The sequence below is a fragment of the Gorilla gorilla genome, chromosome 4, assembly GCF_029281585.2.
Source record: "Gorilla gorilla gorilla isolate KB3781 chromosome 4, NHGRI_mGorGor1-v2.1_pri, whole genome shotgun sequence".
NCBI lineage: Eukaryota > Metazoa > Chordata > Mammalia > Primates > Hominidae > Gorilla > Gorilla gorilla.
Genome location: NC_073228.2, coordinates 180,272,359 through 180,292,951, shown reverse-complemented (window position 1 = coordinate 180,292,951; position 20,593 = coordinate 180,272,359). Strand labels below are relative to the sequence as shown.

Genomic DNA, 20,593 nt, shown 5'->3' with positions numbered 1-20,593 from the left:
AGGCACTCCAGTCATCAGCTCACTTAAACAGCACCCCAACTTTACAAGGATGTGCTACTGTAATATTTATGGGTGAGCAAACAGGTTCCGAGGTCAACAAATATCATTGTCAGCAAGCAGCGGAACAATTTCAAATCTAGATTTGACTCTGAAGTCTGCACCACACTTTAACACAACTTAAATCAGAAACAGCAGAGCCGGAATTTCAGGGAATCCATGTATGCAGATGTGGGAGTCATCTAGGCTGCCAGTGGAAGTAAAAACACCTGTTGTTTTGAGTAAGACTTTCAATAAACATAAAAATAAAAAAGGAAAAAAAATCAGTTGCCAACTTCTAGAGAATGGCTAGTAGCAAGCAGAACAGGACAAAGTAGTCCAAGCAGATGGCATGCTCTTCAGCACCGTCCTTCAAGACCACGCACCAAAGTGGCAGAAAAGAAATACAGACCCTGGCCGGGCACGGTGGCTCACACCTGTAATCCCAGCACTTTGGGAGGCCGAGGCGGGTGGATCACGAGGTCAAGAGATTGAGACCATCCTGGCCAACATGGTGAAACCCCATCTCTGCTAAAAATACAAAAATTAGCTGAGCATGGTGGTACACGCCTGTAGTCCCAGCTACTCGGGAGGCTGAGACAGGAGAATCGCTTGAACCCGGGAGGCGGAGCTTGCAGTGAGGCGAGATCATGCCACTGCCCTCAGGCCTGGGCGACAAAGTGAGACTCCATCTCAAAAAAAAAAGGAACGAAATACAGATCCTGCCTCCTGGTGTCAAGATTCATGGGAAAATGAGTGGCCTTTGCTTAAGGGTTTTTTGAAATGGCATCTTCAAGGGAAAACCAGGTTTCAGTTAAAAGGGAAGAAACCTGGGAGTTTTGGGGCATCATTCTGTTAGTGAGGACAGACAGGCAGGGGAGGGCAGAAGGAAGACTGGGAGGGGCTCAGCAGTGCAGTGGCCGAGCTCACAGGCATGAGGGACCCTGGGGGCCCGAGGTTCCCTCAGGATAAAAGTGCACATGGAGCTCTGCCTGCCACGCCAGAGAGAGGTGTGAAGAAAAAAATGCCAGGCACTCAGCCACGTCTAGGGTAAATCTTCAGTAGTAAGCTACAACTGTTTTGTAAACAGCAACAGGAGGTATTCCAAACACCTACTACGTGCCAGGCATTCTGCAACAGCAATTCATTTCAACTTCACAGCAATGCCACAATCAACCCTATTTTACAGATGAGATGTAGGTCTAGGGAGTTGAAGCCAGTCACTTGGCCACAGTCATGGCCAGAGCCAGGATTTAAACCCAAATGTTGGCCAGGCGCGGTGGCTCACACCTGTAATCCCAGCATTTTGGGAGGCCGAGGCAGGCAGATCACTTGAGGTCAGAGGTTCGAAACCAGCTTAGCCAACATGGTGAAACTCCATCTCTACTAAAAATACAAAAATTGGCTGGTCATGGTGGTACATGCCTGTAATCCCAGCTACTTGGGAGGATAAGGCAGGAGAATTGCTTGAACCCGGGAGGCGAAGGTTACAGTAAGCCGAGATCACACCACTGCACTCCAGCCTGGGCAGCAGAGCAAAGACCCCATCTCAAAAAAAAAAAAAAGTGTAATCTGGCCTTGGAGTTTTGAGTCCTCTGATTCTGTTCATTGATAGCAAAACTTTGTGGGTTTTTTTTGAGATAGAGTTTCACTCTTGTCGCTCAGGCTGGAGTGCAATGGTGCAATCTTGGCTCACTGCAACCTCTGCCTCCTGGGTTCAAGCGATTCTCCTGTCTCAGCCTCCCAAGTAGCTGGGATTACAGGCATGCACCACCATGCCCGGCTAAAACTTTTATACTCAAGTTTCTTTTCTTTTTTTGAGACAGAGTCTCACTCTGTCGCCCAGGCTGGAGTGCAGTGCGAGATCTCAGCTCACTGCAACCTCCGTCTCCTGGGTTCAAGCAATTGCCTCCTGAGTAGCTGGGACTACAGGCATGTGTCACTACGCCCGGGTAATTTTTTTATTTTTTAGTAGAGATGGGGTTTCACCATGTTGGCTAGGCTGGTCTCTAACTCCTGACCTCAGGTGATCTGCCCACCTCAGCCTCCCAAAGTGCTAGGATTACAGGCATTAAACACCATGCCCAGCTTATATTTAAGTTTCAAAATCAATTGTGAAATGTTTTTAGTGGCTTCTCAGCTTAAACTCTTGCACACTTTATTAAACTGAGCAATAGAGTTCTAGTTTACACTTAATGCACATTAAAAAAATCAGGGCCCCAAATCTTTGGCTAGTAACACGGGGACAACTCTGAAGGTACCAAGAATCTGTACCCACAAAACTGAGTATCTGCACAGGACAAAGGCAGAAAACTGAGGCTTAAATTTCCTCTCAGAAATGAAAACATGAGGCCAGGTGCAGTGGCTCATGCCTGTAATCCCAGCACTTTGGGAGGCTGAGGCGGGCGGATCACGAGGTCAGCCTGGCCAACATGGTGAAACCCCCTCTCTACTAAAAATACCAAAATTAGCCAGGCATGGTAGAATCGCTTGAAACTAGGAGGCAGAGGCTGCAGTGAGCTGAGACCACACCACTGCACTCTAGCCTGGGCAACAGAGCAAGACTGTATAAAAAAAAAAAAAGGCCGGGCGCAGTGGCTTACACCTGTAATCCCAGCACTTTGGGAGGCCGAGGCAGGAGGATCACGAGGTCAGGAGATTGAGACCATTCTGGCTAACATGGTGAAACCCCGTCTCTACTAAAAATACAAAAAATTAGCTGGGCGTGGTGGTGGGCGCCTGTAGTCCCAGCTACTTGGGAGGCTGAGGCAGGAGAATGGCCTGAACCTGGGAGGCGGAGCTTGCAGTGAGCCAAGATCACACTACTGCACTCCAGTATGGGCAACAGAGCGCGACTCTATCTCAAAAAAATAAAATAAAATAAAATAAAAATAAAAATAAAAACATGAGGCCGGACGCAGTGGCTCACACCTGTAATCCCAGCACTTTGGGAGGCCGAGACAGGCGGATCACGAGGTCAGGAGATCAAGACCATCCTGGTTAACATGGTGAAACTGCGCCTCTACCAAAAATACAAAAAATTAGCCGGGCACGGTGGCAGTCGCCTGTGGTCCCAGCTATTCAGGAGGCTGAGGCAGGAGAATGGCGTGAACCTGGGAGGCGGAGCTTGCAGTGAGCCGAGATCCCGCCACTGCACTCCAGCCTGGGGCGACAGAGGGAGACTCTGTCTCAAAAAAATAAATAAATAAAAATAAATTAAAAAAAAGAATAAAAACATGAGCAAAAATACTTAGGAGAATGCCAACCATCCAGAATCTGTAAATCAGAAGAGGCTTTTTCTAGACACTCCTTTGCAAGGACACAAGTTGGTTCCAACAAATGTGACAAATTCCTTAAGAAAATGTTATTGCAAGAAAATATTCTTACAAAATACACTCCCATAGAAGGGGAACAAACACTTAATGACATCTACATATCAGGAGCCTCATATACATTTACTTGATTGAATCTATAAACCTATCCTGAGGTGGATGGCATTATCTTCATTTATAGTTGGGGAAATTCAAGTTCAGGGAAGCTAGAGAATTTGCCCGAGGTTGCAAACCTGACAAACCAGAGAGCCCAAATTTGAACCCAGGCCTGTCTGCTCTCTCTCTCCATCATACTAAGTTGCTATTTTTCCACAGGGATACAACAGAGAAGACCTAACTCCATCCTTCTCTTTGACTCTCCCTTCCTTCTTGGCAATGCCATGCCATGCTGTTCTCTCCCGGTGTTTTTCAACCTCTCCTTCACACATAGAAAATTATCTACCACATCTGTCCCACACAGAAAGATCCACAGCCTGTTATGAAGTTTTTGTTATAAAACATTTAATGTTAACCTACAATACAATGTAAACTTTTATGAAAAAATTTAAAGTACACTAGATTTCTTCAGGAAATTATCACGTGACTATTCAGGCGCAGTACAAGTTGGGGCACTGCATCCTTTGTGGATGGATTTCCGTTGCTGCATTCCTCACGAGTCCTAAAAAACCAGTTGTAGAGCGGAGCTCCTTGTTCAAGCACCGGATAATGATGCCCCTGATTTTGCATTCTGGGGGTTATCGCTCCTTCTCAGTCATTTTCTGAAACTCTTTGCTTGGCCTTGGCACCATTAGCAATTTTCACAACTGCTCAGTTGAAGGTTCTAGGTTCTTTTCAGCTTAGTTTTTAAGAGACAAGTGTTATCCTCTGGCCATCTCTTATTCAAATATCATGGTGGAGGCAAGCAAGGAGAAAGAAGTATTTGCTAGAGGAAATTCTGCAGAAGTGGAAGAAAAGACCAGAAGGGCTCCACTGAGGGTATAAATATTCAACTGACTCCAATCGAGTGTCTTTGCTTGGTCACTTCCCATGGTTATTCAGCTCAATCTACAACTTCAGTCGTGGGAGTGCAGAACAAAACTTGAAACAAGTGCTTGTAGTTGATGACTTGCCATTTGGAAACAACAGCTGAAATATCCCAGAGGTGATGTGGAAACAAGAGCAAATGCTTGCAGATCACCGGCTTCTCAGTGTCTTCTCCCTCGCAGGTCTCATCAAAATCCCAAAAGTCCTTAGGAGTAACACAGATTGTACTAGCATTAAGTGACAAAATGTGCAGCCTGTATTTGACTGAGGAGGAAACGAAATGGCACCTAGGCAGCAGCGCTAGGGTCAGCAAGGAGACCGGCCTAGGGTCTCAGTAAAGCAGAACTGTTTCAAACGGGACTAGACCGGGGCATGTGCTTCCGGTGAATCCTCTTGAAACCTAAAGTAAATGGGAAGGCCGCCCTAACAGTTGTACTGACATAAAGGGAGACCCTTCTTAATATTCTGGCAGCTGACTTCCTTCACTGAACAACTATTATCAAAAGGCGAGAGGCATAAAGTGCACACTGTAGAGTAAGAAGAGACTGAATTATGATGGAAAAAAAAATCGTTAACTTCCCCAAAGAGGTGTGGACAGTGTACCTAGCCTCACAAAGGTCCTTAATACCCTCCCGTGTGCTGCCAGGGAACAGCTGTGAATTCCAGATGGGGAGGAAGGCTCTGACTTAAGTGGAAAAATTCCTCTGCATGGTTGTCAGCAGGAAGGTTTCACGTAAGGTTATCCTTATGTGGAGAACATGGGTTATCCTGCTGTTCACGCCAGATACATTTTACTGACAACAGTCAGATGGTGATTCCACTCATCTGGCCTTGGGACAGCAGAAAACGAAGTGGAAGAACAATAGCTGGCCAGGGACAGAATTAAATTTTCCTAGAGATGGTGCTCTAGACAGCTATGCCAAGGCCACTGGGAATTTCTCAGGCTCTCCAAGTTAATTTCTGTGGGGTGCCTTACTCTGCCATGTGGGATTTACCCCAACAACTGAGGACTGCAGTGGATAGTAACCATATAATTGCTACCAAAAACAGTGGTCCTTAGGTTTTAGTTAAGAGAGAAAGCCTTGAGACTACAACTCCAGCAAGTTAGGCTTTATGTTGATCTGAACCCCCCTGCCCTCACAGCATTCTAGGAACTACAGTAACGTCAGTCGGTTGCAGTGGTACAACGAGCCTGCACCAGTCTAGCTACAGAACACTTTGGAATACTTGTCAGAGCGCACTGGCATCTGTTAATACATGGCCTGACCCATGTACCCATTACCATAAACTCAACCACAGACGAGACATCCAGAGGTTAAAAAAACCCTATTACTTCAACATAGCAATAGAGAGAAAGGATAAAAGCTGCCTCCAGAAGGTGGCTGCATCAGAAATGAAAATGTGCCTTCCAATAGATTACACAGGCTGGGAGTTCTGTCTTGGCTCCCTTCAAGGCCTCTGGTTCTTTCTATCCTTAAAACAATAATACACTTCCACTGAGACAGGCAGGGCACTCTCCTGTGGTTCTGCTGGCTCCACCACAGGCCCTGCTAGTCCTTTGGAAAGGCACCAGGCTTGGCAATTCAGGAAAGCCCAGGGCTGGGAGGAGCAGCATGCACATGTCAGAAGAGGAATGAAGAGCTGCTATCCTTTGGTTCAGACCCCATAACCACCACCTGGTACAGACTCCAAGGAAAAGCTGCAGTTGTGTGTAAAGGTGAGTTCTACCACATACATAGGTGTATCTTTACATATACAGCCTTTGTGGGGCCACAAACCCAGATTTCCTCCCACTGCTCCAAGTGGGGTGCACAGGTGGTAAGAAAGGACAGCAAGAGTTGGACCAAAAAGAATGACCTCTCTGGGAACGTGAGAGGGACAATGGCAGAAATAAGCACAAACCAGCCCGGGGCACTTTTATTACACTATTGTGGGCTAAGGAGCCCAGGGCATAAACTCATGGGTTTAAAGAATTGGCTCTTTATCAAATAAAGGAAAAATATATATATATACCTATGTCAGCCTCATTCCTTTGGTCATTACAAAACAGAAATAAAAGTTATTGAAAACTTGTGGGCAGTTCAAGGAACATCTCTGCTTCTCTGCTCTGTGCTTTCTCTTCCCTCTCTTCCCCAGAGGCAGGAGAAGCAAGTCCTCAGGAGATGCTGCAAGTAGCTGGTTGATGGAGGTTTTTCACTTTTATTTTTCATAAAAGCAAGAATGAATGAGAACTAGTGGGAATGTCCCCTTCCCAGCTGGGACAATGGATGGGTCGAAGGTGAAGAGTCTCTGTTCACTGGAAGGTGCGTGCACAGAGGCCACAGGAAGGGTGGGCTTGCCGAGTGGGTACGTTTGTTACTAACTTTGCGCGCACACACAGGTTGTGACTCTTACGGGCAGCATGGTTTCTGATCCTTCCTAAGGATGCAGCAGTCTTTTAAAAAAAATATTGTATTATAATAATAATAATAATATGAATTTCTCTCTCTTGTTTTTTTTTTCTGACTTGTTGTTGTTGTTTTCTTTTTTCCCCATTTCTTTTAGGGACTGGGGTAGGAGGGGACAGGAAGAAAAAAATGTCATTCGTCAGTTAGGTCCTGAACAAAAAGAACTTCTGTGTGGCTGAGTCCGGCCTCCTGTAGCGTAGGGGGATTGGGCCACTCCTCTGAAGGGATGCAGGGCAGCACTCGCCTGGGAAAATTGGCTTCAATCTGAAACTTTTCTGGGCTTTCCTTCAAGGAGAATAAGAAGTCATGGATTACCTGCAGAGGTCATATAGAAAAAGAAGGGTGGTGAGAAAAAGAGAAATACACACACACACACACGCACACACACACACACACAACTCTGAAATCAAATTTCCCCCAACTCTCCCCAGGATGACTCTATAGGAAAGAATCACATTACACTGGAATTCTAGATCTTTTCATTTCCCATGGCATATACATGGGGCAGCCCTTTTAAAAGAAATTACACAAGCCCAACACTAGTCCTACTCTGAATTAATCTGTCTCTTCTTTGAGGTGTCTGATAAAATGCTAACTTAGAAATAATCACAAAGTTACAGAAAAGTTGGAAGTATAGGACACTTAATTTTTTTCTTTAACTCAGTTGAGAGTGAAGTGCTAACTGTAAGACACATAGCCTCAAGTATTCTGAGGTGATCACGGACTAATAGGACAATCTTCTATATAACCACAACTTGGCTCTCAAAATCAGGAAATGTAACTGACACATTATTTCTATAATATATTATTATTCAGGCCCTATTCAAGTTTTGCCAATTATCTTTTATATAATAGCAAAAGGATCCAGTTTTTTTTTTTTTTTTTTTGAGACAGAGTCTCGCTCTGTTGCCCAGGCTGAATGGAGTGCAGTGGCGCCATCTCAGCTCACCGCAAGCTCCGCCTCCCAGGTTCACGCTATTCTCCTGCCTCAGCCTCCTGAGTAGCTGGGAGTGCAAGCGCCCACCACCACGCCTGGCTAATTTTTTCATATTTTTAGTAGAGATGGGGTTTCACCGTGTTAGCCAGGATGGTCTCGATCTTCTGACCTTGTGATCCTCCCGTCTCGGCCTCCCAAAGTGCTGGGATTACAGGCGTAAAGTGCTGGGATTGCAGGCGTGAGCCACCGTGCCCAGCCAAGGATCCAGTTTTAAGCCCATCAATCAACGTGTGGATAAAGAAACTGTGATATATATTTATGATGGAATACTTCTCAGCCATAAAAAGGAATGAATTAATGGCATTCACAGTGACCTTGATGAGAGTGGAGACTATTATTCTAAGCGAAGCAAGTAGAAATGGAAAATCAAACATTATATGTCCTCACTGATATGTGGGAGCTAAGCTATGCGGATGCGAAGGCATCAGAATGATACAATGGACTTTGGGGACTTGTGTGGAAGAGTGGGAAGGGGTGAGGGATAAAAGACTACAAATAGGGTGTAGTGTATACTGCTTGGGTGATGGGTGCACCAAAATCTCACAGATCACCTCTAAAGAACTGACTCATGTAACCAAACACCACCTGTTCCCCAATAACCTATGGACAAAAAAATACAATACAATAAATGTGTTGCACCTTATATGAATCTCCTGTCTGTGGGAATGCCCTCCTTACCCTGCTCTGGCTCTGACAAGGCACAGCTAAAATCCTTACTGAGAAGGGAGGCAGTATTAGGAGAGTCCATGATGCTAAAACTTAAACTGTGTGTGAGATGCCTGTGGAACAGGCCACTGTCATCTCTCCCTGTCCCTGCTCTGTGGCCTCTCCATCTAGCATTCTACTTCTAACAACAATTCTGCCAACCTCATTCAGATCAACCCCAAAGATGACGAACATGCCATTCAAGTTATTTTTCCTTTTTGGGAGGAATCTATTCCATTTTCTTTTTGATACACCTCTCAAAATGATGAATTCTCTGGGTTTTATACCCCTCTGTGTAAAGCAGTCCTTCATTTCTTAAACTTACTGCTCTAGGGAACTTTTTGTTTTTTTTCCCAGACAGGTCTCGCTCTGTCGCCCAGGCTGGAGTGCAGTGGCGCAAACACGACTCACTGCAGCCTCGACCTCCCAGGTTCAAGCAATCCTCCTGCCTCAGCCTCCCAAGTAAGTGGGATAACACATGTCCAACACCATGCCTGGTTAATTTTTAAAATTTTTTGTAGAGACAGAGTCTTGCCATGTTGCCCTCTTCAGGGATTTTTAAAGGGCTATAATCCAGAATTTAAATAGTAAATCCATGTTCCTCTTATCTAATCCATTCATGATTTTATAAACTTCTCATATTTTAGTCTATCAACGTAACTCGTTTTCAGTTTCCTTCTCTCTTTGCAATTCCCATTAATGTTCACTCCTTCTTAACATGCATCAATTAGACTTACACCAAGTATTCTTGGTATGAAACCAATATGAGTGAAAAAAATACCTTTTTTTTTTTTTTTTGAGATGGAGTCTTGCTCTGTTGCCCAGGTTGGAGTGCAGTGGCAGGATCTCGGCTCACTGCAACTTCTGCCTCCTGGGCTCAAGTGATTTTCCTGCCTCAGCCTCCCGAGCAGCAGTGACTACAGGCACGCACCACCATGCCCAGCTAATTTTTGTGTTTTTTGTAGAGATGGGGTTTCACCATGTTGGCCAGGCTGGTCTCGAACTCCTGACCTCGTGATCTACCCACCTTGGCCTCCCAAAGTAGGCTGGGACTATGGGCATGAGCCACCAAGCCCGGCCAGAGACAGAGTTTCATTAGGCTGGTCTCAAACTCCTGACCTCAGGTGACCCACCCGTCTCGGCCTCCCAAAGTGCTGGGATTACAGGCGTGAACCACCACGCCTGGCCAAAAAAATACTTTCTGATTTCTTTTTAATCTCTGCTTGAGAATACCTAACACTTGTACAAACTTGGCTTTTGTTTTTCTTTTTTTTTTTTTTTTTTTTTTTGAGATGGAGTCTCACTCTGTCGCCCAGGCTGGAATACAGTGGCATGATCTCGGCTTACTGTAACCTCCGCCTCCCAGGTTCAAGCCATTCTTCTGTCTCCGCCTCTGGAGTAGCTGGGATTACAGGTGCATGTCACCATGCCTGGCTAATTTTTGTATTTTCAGTAGAGACTGGATTTCACCATGTTGGCCAGGCTGGTCTCGAACTCCTGGCCTTAAGTGATCCGCCTGCCTTGGCATCCCAAAGTGCTGGTATTACAGGCATGAGCCACCGCACTCGGCCAGCATTTTTTATTACTAATGGCAAAGGGTTGATAACCATCAGGAAACAGATTACATTACTACTAGAGGTCCCTTTTGGTTTGCAATGGACAGAAAAATTAGTTCTGGGCTTTATCTCTTACACATTTGTTTAAAACAAAGTCAGCTGCCTCTTTTATGACCACTCATGGGACCTGGAGATTTTTCTGCAGCGTACCCCTTTTATCTTAGCATCGCACTACTTTCCAGAGCTGAGCATTACCTACAAATCTGTCACTCCTGGAGATTATTTACAAAGGACCAAGTTCACAGGAAGGTGATACAAGGTCTTTTTTTTTTTTTTGAGATAGAATTTTGCTCTTTTCACTCAGGTTGGAGTGCAATAGCATGATCTCCATTCACTGCAACCTCCGCCTCCCAGGTTCAAGCGATTCTGCAGCCTCAGCCTCCTGAGTAGCTGGGATTACAGGCCCATGCCATCATGCCTGGCTAATTTTTGTATTTTTAGTAGAGATGGGGTTTCACCATGTTGGCCAGGCTGCTCTCAAACTCCTGACCCCTGGTGATCCGCCCACCTCAGCCTCCCAAAGTCCTGGGATTACAGGCATGAGCCACTGCACCCGGCCGACACACGGTCTTTAAGGGTACTAAAAAACACTACAGCATTATTTGGTTTTATGTAATTATCTCTGTGAATGTTAAATTCCAGGCCAGCACCACCAGGGCACTGCTATATTACACACTTCTTTCCATCTCTAAGACCCATTTATGACCAAGCATTTCTCTTAGACTAATCTCATGTGGCCATGATACTCTTTTTTATTTTTATTTATTTTATTCATTTTTTTTTGAGACACAGCCTCACTCTGTCACCCAGGCTGGAGTGCAATGGCGCAGTCTCGGTCCACTGCAACCACTGCCTCCCGGGTTCAAGCAATTCTCCTGCCTCAGCCTCCCGAGTAGCTGGGACTACTGGCACCCGCCACCACACCCAGCTAATTTTTGTACTTTTAGTAAAGACGGCGTTTCACCATATTGGCCAGGCTGGTTTGGAACTCCTGACCTTGTGATCTGCCTGCCTCGGCCCCCCCTAAGTGCAGGGATTACAGGCATGAGCCACCACGCCCAGCCGATACTCTTTTTTAAAAAACAGCTTTTAGTGATGAACCCATTTAAAAGTCTTCAAGGATCAAATAGTTAATGAATGGTTGGTTCCCTTTTGGCCACAAGCCTATTCTGTTCCACAGTTCTAACAGATTTTTCCTCCAAAACTCTCAGGAGAGTAAATCTTTGTTAGGTTTTTCATTCTTTTTTTTTTTGAGCCAGAGTTTCACACTTGTTGCCCAGGCTGGAGTGCAATGGCATGATCTCGGCTCACCGCAACCTCTGCCTCCTGGGTTCAAGCGTTTCCCCTGCCTCAGCCTCTCAAGTAGCTGAGATTACAGGCACACGCCACCACACCCGGCTAATTTTGTATTTTTAGTAGAGACAGGGTTTCTCCATTTTGGTCAGGCTGGTCTTGAACTCCCGACCTCAGGTGATCCGCCTGCCTCGGCCTCCCAAAGTGCCGGGATTATAGGCGTGAGCCACAACACCTGGCCTAGGTTTTTCATATATAGTTTTATCTATCAGAATTTTTAGGGTAGAAATTCCATGTAATTCCTGTGTACAATAGCAAAATTGCTAGTGAACATGAAAGCTAAAATACATACACAAACCCATAGTTAAGAAATGGGACACCAGGGGAAGGAAATTAACGCTAATAACCACCTACTACATGGTGGATACTGTGTTGAGGCACATCCATGTTATCTCAATTTAAAAATCCAAAGTTAGAGACATGGGGCCAGGTGCAGTGGCTCATGCCTATAATCCCAACACTTTGGGAGGCCAAGGTGGGTGGATCACTTGAGGTTAGGAGTTTGAGACCAGCCTGACCAACATGGTGAAACCCCATCTCTACTAAAAAAAATACAAAAATTAGCCAGGCATGGTGGTGGCTTCCTGTAATCTCAGCTACTGGGGAGGCTGAGGCAGGAGAATTGCTTGAACCCAGGAGGCAGAGGTTGCAGTGAGCTGGGACAGTGCCACTGCAATCCAGCTAGGGTGACAAGGCGAAACTCTGTCTCAAAACAAACAAAGTTAGAGACATAAGCACTTCCCCCCAATATAAATAAATGCATAAACGAGAGAGAAATAAAACAAGGAAGCTATTTGCTTCTCTCTTAACAAAATGTTTCATAACTTTAATTCTGTATTAGTTCTCTGAGTCTTACATTCTGTACTGGCCAATAAGCTCCATGAATTCCAAAACCATGTCTCACTCATCTAAATGATCCCTAGAGTATCTAGCTCACTGCATGACATACCTATGTTCAGTTTAAACTTATCAGAGGGCAGATTACAGTTCTAGTTCACTAATGGGAAATCTGAGGCCCTGTAGAATTTTGCAACTTGCCCAATGTTGTCCAGTTAAACAAGCAGAAGCAATGAATGTACTACCCAGCCTCACCTGACTACAGTGCATCCTCTTTTAATTATGAGGTTTACCCTTGATTATTCTGAGTGATCAGGGAAACTGCAGAATCCACTATAGCTATAAATTTGGAAAGGCAACATACTGACTCTCAGTTTAAATAAATTTTCTTTTGGTTACAAATACCAAAAATAGTAGTTAGTATTTAAGCACTTACTAGGAGCCAGGCACAATGTTAAGAATTTAATTCTAACAACAATCCTACTAGGGAGTGCCTATTATTATTATTATTTTTTTTTTACAGGGTCTCTCTCTGTTGCCCGGGCTGGAGTGCAGTGCTGCAATCTTGGCTCACTGCAACCTCCGCCTCTCGGGTTCAAGTGATTCTCCTGCCTCAGCCTCCCGAGTAGCTGGGATTACAGGTACGTGCCACCACGCCCAGCTAATTTTTGTATTTTTAGTAGAGACGAGGTTTCACCATGTTGGCCAGGCTGGTCTCAAACTCCTGACCTCAAATGATCCACCTACCTTGGCCTCTCAAAGTGCTGGGATTACAGGCATGAGCACGGGGTCCAGCCGTGCCTATTATTAAACCCATTTTACAGATTGAAGAAATTGAGGCTTAGAAATTAAATAAATTGACCAAGGAAACACATCTAGTAACCCTGGAAGAATGAAAATTTGATCCTCATGCTGTGAGGCTCTTGAGTTTCTGCTTTTAATGACTTCCATGTGGAAATGACAAACACTATCACATGGCTATCATATACATAAAGTAGCCTCAGAAAATGGGGCTTCCTTTGGGCTGAGTAGAAAGAGAGAGACAACTGCATCCAAACTGCAAGTGCACTTATATTCAGATAATGTCACTTCAGTGCTTTTAGGTCACTGGAGACAGAGCTTTTCCTACAGAGCAGGGGTTCTGGTGGGATTCTGAAGCCAATGCAGGAAGACAGCATGGAAGAGCCTCCCATCTTCAAACACACAAGTCTTTTGAGGGACTTATGTAAGGTACCTTTTTTTCTTAGCAGAGCCGAAACATAATTAAACAAAAACTTAAAAATTGCTTTGAGTTGGAAGCTAGAACTGAAGGAGCCTACAGCAGTCCACAGTACTCTTCCTGGTGTCCACGGATGGCATACCCATCTCTCTCTCTCTCTCTCTCTCTCTGTTCCCTGTTCATCAGAGCAGCAGATACACCAACACCACTCTCAAGAGTCAGTAAAAGCTCCAAATCTATAGCCCAGATGCTACATACACTTCACAGAACTTAGGTGGTCCTTACTGTTAGAGACTGTGAAAAGTGGAATCGTCTCTCTACTCGAGAATCATTAGGTAATTTGAAGATGATCTTGACACTTTCAGGGTCATCAGGGGAAGGTTCAGGGGGCAGGCATTCCAACTTCCTTTCCTTTTCCTCCTGTAAATTCTGCAGAGACACAAAGCAAAGGTGAGGCTACAGCTCAAGAAATAAATACAATGACCATGTAGCTTTATTACGCAGTCGTCAGAAGAAAAATTAATGACTAAGTATTCTGAGAAAAATCTCTCAGGAATAGTCAAAAACAACCTAAATTTAAAGTACAATTGCATCTCATGTATTCTTTATTATGTCTAGGTATTTATTTGAGAAAAAGGGGAAAGGGAGCAGGGTGCCATGGTATGTGCCTGTAGTTCCAGCTACTTGAGAGGCCACAGCAAGACTTCTTAAGCCCAAGAGTTTCAGGGTGTAGTGCGCCATGATTGCACTGGTGAATAGCCACTGCACTCCAGCCTGGGCAACACAGTGAGACCCTGTCTCTTAAAAAAAAAAAAGAAATAAAAGGAAACGGCTAAAAGACACTGGTTATAGGTAAGCGGTAATACATAATCAAATAAGATAATGCATATCTCAGTCTGATTGCTAGGGAACAAAAACAACAACAACAAAACAAAACAAAAACAAAAAGATAATGAGTAAAGTGCCAAATCAGCTAATACTGGTATTAAGAATGAATATTTAGGGCCAGGCATGGTGGCTCACACCTGTAATGCCAACACTTTGGAAGGCCAAGACAGGCAGATCATGTGAGGTCAGGAGTTCGAGAGCAGCCTGGCCAATATGGCAAAGCCCGTCTCTTTTTTTAAATTTTTATTTAAAGAAGAATGAATATTTAAATGGTATGAAAAATTTAAATCACCCCTAATCCCAACATGTTGTAATTTTTTCTTTCCTTTTTCCTTTTTTTTTTCCCTCTTAGTCTGTTTAAGGTGGCTATCATTTTTTCCTTTCACACTTAAGACCAAGATGGCAAAGTCTCGGCAGTTTGGGACCCACAGGGAGCAAAGCCACACGTCCATTACCCGCCGCCGTCTCTCCTCTGCCAACTTTTGCTGTTGCACCTCCTCCTCCTTCCGCCGCTTACGCTCCCGCTCCTCCCGTTTCTTTCTTTCTTTCTCCTGGTCAGCCCTGAGAGAGGCCAGGTAGGCCTCATCCTGCTGTTGTCTCAGCACTTGGGTCTGGTTTCTTTCTTCCCTGTGAATAGATCAAAAGCAAGAGAAGAAAAACAGCACTCTCACAAAGTTCTGTGTTTTCTTATATTGAAATCTTCTCTGTGTGTGTGTGTGTAAAAATGTTGATATTCTTAGCAGATGACGATTTCACACTGCCATAAGGGATTCCAAAAGCAGAGCGTGGCAGAATCTGAATAAGCCACCTTTTTTCTCAGTTTAATTTGGCAGAAAAGGAAACAGCAAGCTTTCCTCTCCTCTTTTAAAATAAAACGTTTCCCCTAATTCTAACAAATGTGACACAGTACTGTTATTATGAAGGGATCATCAATATCATATTTTACAAGTAAATACCATTTTGGGTGACTGCATTTTTGTACTGATCTCATAAAACCAAAACACACACATATATATCCATACACACATTGTAGCAGATCTGAAAATGTAGAGTTTTCAGAGTTATTCAGAGAATCACTAATCAAAGATAAAACATTATAACATTTGGCATATCTCCTATTTTCTCTCCAACAAATTTCTGTTTTCTCTTAGCCAAAATATTTAGCCCATCAAAATAGTTGAACAGATTTTATCTTTAAAAATTAAGATAAAATTTACATGCAGTGAAATGCACAGATCTTAAATGTACAATTCAATGAATTTTGATAAATGTAACCATGTAATCACCACTCCAATCAAGACAGAACATTTCAGTTACCTCGGAAAGTTTCCTGTTCTATGCATTTTTTTACACAGTTAAAATAACGCTATATTTACAGGATTTTGATCTTGCATTTTTCTTTTTTTTTGGAGACAGGGCTAGCCTGTCACCCAGGCTAGAGTGCAGTGGTGCGATCATGACTCACTGCAGCCTCAACCTCCTAGGCTAAAGCAATCCTGCCACCTCAGCTTACAGGCGTGTGCCACCACGCCTAGCTAATTTTTGTATTTTTTGTAGAGATGGGGTTTCACCATGTTGCCCCGGCTGACCTCAAACTCCTGAGTTCAAGCAATCTTCTTACCTCAGCCTCCCGAAATGCTCGGATTACAGGTATGAGCCAACATGCTCGGCCTGATTCTGCATTTTTCTAATATGTAACAAGCATGTCCCCATGTTATTAAAAACTTTCCATAAAATTTAAGTTTGTTTAACTTTCTTGAGGGCAAGTTGGCATTACAAATCAAGAGCCTTAAAATATACTTATATTGATTGTCTCACCCAGAAACTGCACTTCCAGGAATTTAAATTTTAATCTAAGGAAACCATCACAAATTGCAAAAAATTATCTCCCTATATGCTAATTATAATAGTAACAAACCGAAAATAATCTAAAAATCCAACAAGAGTGGCCTGGTTAAATTATGATGTATTTAGATAATGGAATGTTATGCAGTAATTTTTAAAATGTGGCAGAATATTTAATGATGAGCGAAAAGGCCGTGATATATTCTTACATAAAGAAGGGTTGTAAAAAAGTATTATCCCAATTTTACAAATAAATGTGTACGTATATAGGGGTGTGTGTTGTGTATAAAATTAAAAAAATTTATAACAATGTTCAAGTGGTGGTAGGATTATCAGTGATCTTAAATTTCTTCCTTGTGCTTTTTTGTGGTTTTAGGATTTCCTATAATTAATGTACATAACTTATGTAATGGAGAGGAATTATAACCATTCCACTTTTTTTTTTACATCGAAGTTCTTTATATTATATTCAGCTATTCTAAATGCCACAATATACATTCTTGAGCACAGAGGCCTGTCTTTGTTTATTCATTCATTTATTGTTTTTTAAAGACAGGGTCCTGCTCTGTCATCCAGGCTGGAGTGCAGAGGCACAATCAGAGCTCACTGCTGCCTCAAACTCCTGGCCTCAAGCAATCCTCCTGCCTCAGGCTCCCAAGCAGCTGGGACTACAGGCATGTACCACCACGCCTAGCTAATTTTTTCTTATTTTTTGTAGATATGGGGTCTTGCTTTGCTGCCCAGTCTGGATTCAAGTAATCCTCCTGCCTCAGCCTCCTAACGTGCTAGGATTTCAAGTGTTAGCCACTGCACCCAGCCCTTGTCTTTATTTTGAACATCTCTAAGAACAGATTACCTGATATAGAGTAATTTAGGTCAAAGTATATAAATATTTTGACAATAAATGGGCAAAGCTAAAAGCTAATAGTGGCCTGATGCACAGAAGAAGTCAGGATTGGTAGAGCCCCAGAGGTCAGCCCTCCAAATTTACAACTGGTCTCTCTCTGTTCCAGAAGGGAACTCCCTTGTACCTTTCTAGGCGTTCTGACACCAGGTAAGTCTGGTTAGCATCCATGATAAATGTCAGTTGGTTAATGAGGTCATCAGGTTGAATGAGGCCTTCTAGCCGTCCCACCACAGTCATCCTTCGATCCTTCAGCATAATCATGGCCAGGAATGGATAGGTGTTCTCTCGTAAAGCCTGTGAGACTGACAAAAAGACCCAACAGATCAAGGGCAGGACTTGACGGTGAAAAAGATCAACCCTTAGACTTTCCACAATGAGTGAGAGAGAACTGTTTTAATCCTGGTTGGGGAAGACGGGAGGTATCATTTAGTCTCTGCTTTTTCCCCGCCTCCTAGTTTCTTTCTATTCTTTTTTTGAGCCAGGGTCTCACTATGTTGCTCAGGCTGGTCTCCAACTCCTGGGCTCAAGTGACCCTCCCCACCTCAGCCTCCTGAGAAGCAGGGATTACAGGAGTGTGCCACCATGCCCAGTTCCTCCCAGTTTTGTAATCTTTTGTTTTTGTTATCAATTTGCATGCCTATCCCTAGGTGCTTGACTAGAATAGGACAGGCTTTCCTGGTGGCGGTGTGGTTGTTGTGATGATGCCAGGGAAGGCTGCAGAGTTTAAGGATAATGTCTACTTGATGGTAGGAAAAGGATCTATAAAGAATCTGGCACAGTTTTTCCCTGTACAAGGGCTCAAACCTAAAAGGGCACAAGGCTGCAAGTCTCAGCCTGATGATACTGATAATAATCTCCATCATCATTTTTTTTTCTCTTGCCTAATCCTTTCCTTATCCTTTCTCCCCAAGTAACTTTTCTCTACCCTTAAAAAGGTTAGTTTTTCTGTTCCAAAGAAGCTTATTAATAGAAAGTTGAGGCTGGGCTGGTAGCTCACACCTTTAATCCTAGCACTTTTGGGAGGCCGAGGTGGTTGGATCACTTGAGGTCAGGGGTTTGAGACCAGCCTGGCCAACAAAATGAAACCCCATCTCTACAAAAAATACAAAAATTAGCAGGGTGTGGTGGTACGTGCCTGTAATTCCAGATAGTCGAGAGGCTGAGGCAGGAGAATCGCTAGAACCCGGGAGGTGGAGGCTGCAGTGAACTGAGATCGCACCACTGCACTCCAACCTGGGTGACAGAGTAAGACTTGGTCTCAAAAAAAAAAAAAAAATTGGTTTCCAAATGACCAAGATTTTTACCATAACAGAGTTTTACCTATGTTTTCCTTATGGTGTGAAATAAGAGATTTTATAAACTTCTATTAAGAAAAAACATCCTTACCTTCCTTCTATTCACAACCTCCCTTCTGCCCCCTGCAAAGCCATATTAGAATGGCAAAACGCATGCAGGAATTTGGATGTTTAAAAACAATTAGGCTTAAGATTCAGACTCTGGGATGCAGGGACAACATCTGCCACATCTTTGGTTCTCAAGACATGGCACAGTATGTGGCATGCTAATATAAACTCAAAAGTTGCTGGATAGAAGTAGCCACAAAAATGACTACATTTTTCCTCACTGGATGCCTTCGCATCTTTTACTAACCGTCTAAAAATACTTATCTCCAAAGAAGAGTTATTGTCAGCAAAGATCTGAAGTTTCCAAATCCGTATCAGCACTCAAGGTACTCAAACAACTGACTCACTATGCAAGGGCTCTGTTAAAATTGTTGATGAAAAGAATAAACTCTTCAGTAAAAAGCCCATTAAGATTAAAAGCAAGCTGCTAGCCAAGACTGGGTATTTCTATGAACGTGGCAGGCTTTGGCAATGCTGAATGTGAAGAACGGGCTTTAGAATCTGGCAGACCCGATTGTACGCTACAACTTGCTAATTATGGCGGGGCGCAGTGGCTCACACCTGTAATCCCAGCACTTTGGGAGGCTGAGGTGGGCTGCTCACTTGAGTCCAGGAGTTTGAGGCTACATGGTGAAACCCCATCTCTACCAAAAATACAAAAAAATTAGCTGGGCGTGGTGGTGCATGCCTGTAGTTCCAGCTACTCAGGAGGCTGAGGCAGGACAATCGCTTGAACCCAGGAGGCGGAGGTTGCAGTGAGCCAAGATCGCACCACTGCACTCCAGCCTGGGCGACAGAGCAAGACTCCATCTCAAAAAAATTTTTTTAATTAATTAAATAAAAACAAAAAAAAAATAAAACTTGCTAATTGTGTGATCTTCAGCCAGTGGCTTGAACTCTCTGAGCCTATTTCCTAAACCATAAAGCGAAGGTAGTATGACCCCCCATCTCTCAGGACTGCTGAGAGGATTAAATGAGACAATATAAAACAGCAACTAGCATCGTATCTACCACAGAACAAACACACTTGTAATAAATGGCATGGCATGTCTTTCCAGACTATTCCAGAGATACTCCAACAATCTCAATGAGGCAGAAGAAACATAACTTACCCCTGTATCCCTCAGGTTTGTTTGTAGAGCATGCCCAGAAGAGCATCCTAGTGTTTATTAGTGAAATAACTTCAGGTGCACAGAGTGTGTTGCTGTGGAAAGGTATGAAAAGGACATGAGAACAACTTGCTGACTACAAACTGTCACCAGAAAGAGTCAGAAAAGAGAAGGAAAATAATCAATCCACTTACCGACAAAACTCATCAGAGTCCTGGTGATCATCTCCATGAAGATAAACCAAAAGAAAGCGAAGCTCCCTTTTGGCATCGTTAAGTGCCTGTGAGAAAGAGAAGGTCACTCACTATTAAGAAGACTGTGCCTTGAGCTTATATTTAAGCTAAGGGTCCTAATGGATACAGTTATGTATTTAGGAACAAAAGGAAAAATAAGGAAAAAAGGTGAGCAAGAAATCAGAAAATTCCTGAGCTCCTACCTTCACACCCCTGGCATTGTTCTCCCTATAGAAACTCCAGGCTAACAAGCTTTAATGAAAAGGTTTTAGTGTTGTTAGGATTCAAACTTAACAGACACATGAGAGTAGACAGGCTTACAAACACAGGTTCCCAACAAACCACAGAAAAGTCAGCTGCACCCACAGTCTAAGGAAGATAAAAACAGGAGAATCTGACCATATGAAAGGGAGGTGAGAATTTTTCTACTTCACAGCTACAACATCCTTGTAAGTAAAAAATAACTGCGAAGACAACCCTGATCTCAGGCCACATATCGAGTAGGAATGATGGACTGTACGATCCAAAGGCATTCTAAAGAGCATAGGGTGTAAAAGACTTTCAAAGACAAGGCTAGCGCCCAAGACTCCTGTGCGTGCTCCTGCATGTGCGTGCTCCTGAGCACATTACACTGTACGACTGC

At 43.6% G+C, this 20,593-nt stretch overlaps 1 protein-coding gene across 3 annotated transcripts in view; it reads right to left on the bottom strand.

Annotated features, from left to right (window-relative positions):
• Positions 1 to 3,844: 3,844 nt before the first annotated feature.
• FAF2 (Fas associated factor family member 2) overlaps positions 3,845 to 20,593 on the bottom strand; it is a 61,879-nt gene continuing 45,130 nt past the window's right edge. For 2 of the 3 annotated variants that reach the window (XM_004043054.5, XM_055386317.2), the window contains 6 exons: positions 19,912 to 19,997; positions 19,721 to 19,812; positions 17,330 to 17,507; positions 14,909 to 15,080; positions 13,851 to 13,994; positions 3,845 to 7,153 (listed from right to left, as the gene is read on the bottom strand). In XM_004043054.5, the coding sequence (XP_004043102.1) occupies positions 6,971 to 7,153; positions 13,851 to 13,994; positions 14,909 to 15,080; positions 17,330 to 17,507; positions 19,721 to 19,812; positions 19,912 to 19,997 (855 nt within the window). In that variant the 3' untranslated portion in view covers positions 3,845 to 6,970. The remainder of the gene's footprint in view (positions 7,154 to 13,850; positions 13,995 to 14,908; positions 15,081 to 17,329; positions 17,508 to 19,720; positions 19,813 to 19,911; positions 19,998 to 20,593) is intronic. The other variant, XM_019028186.4, reaches the window with a different exon arrangement.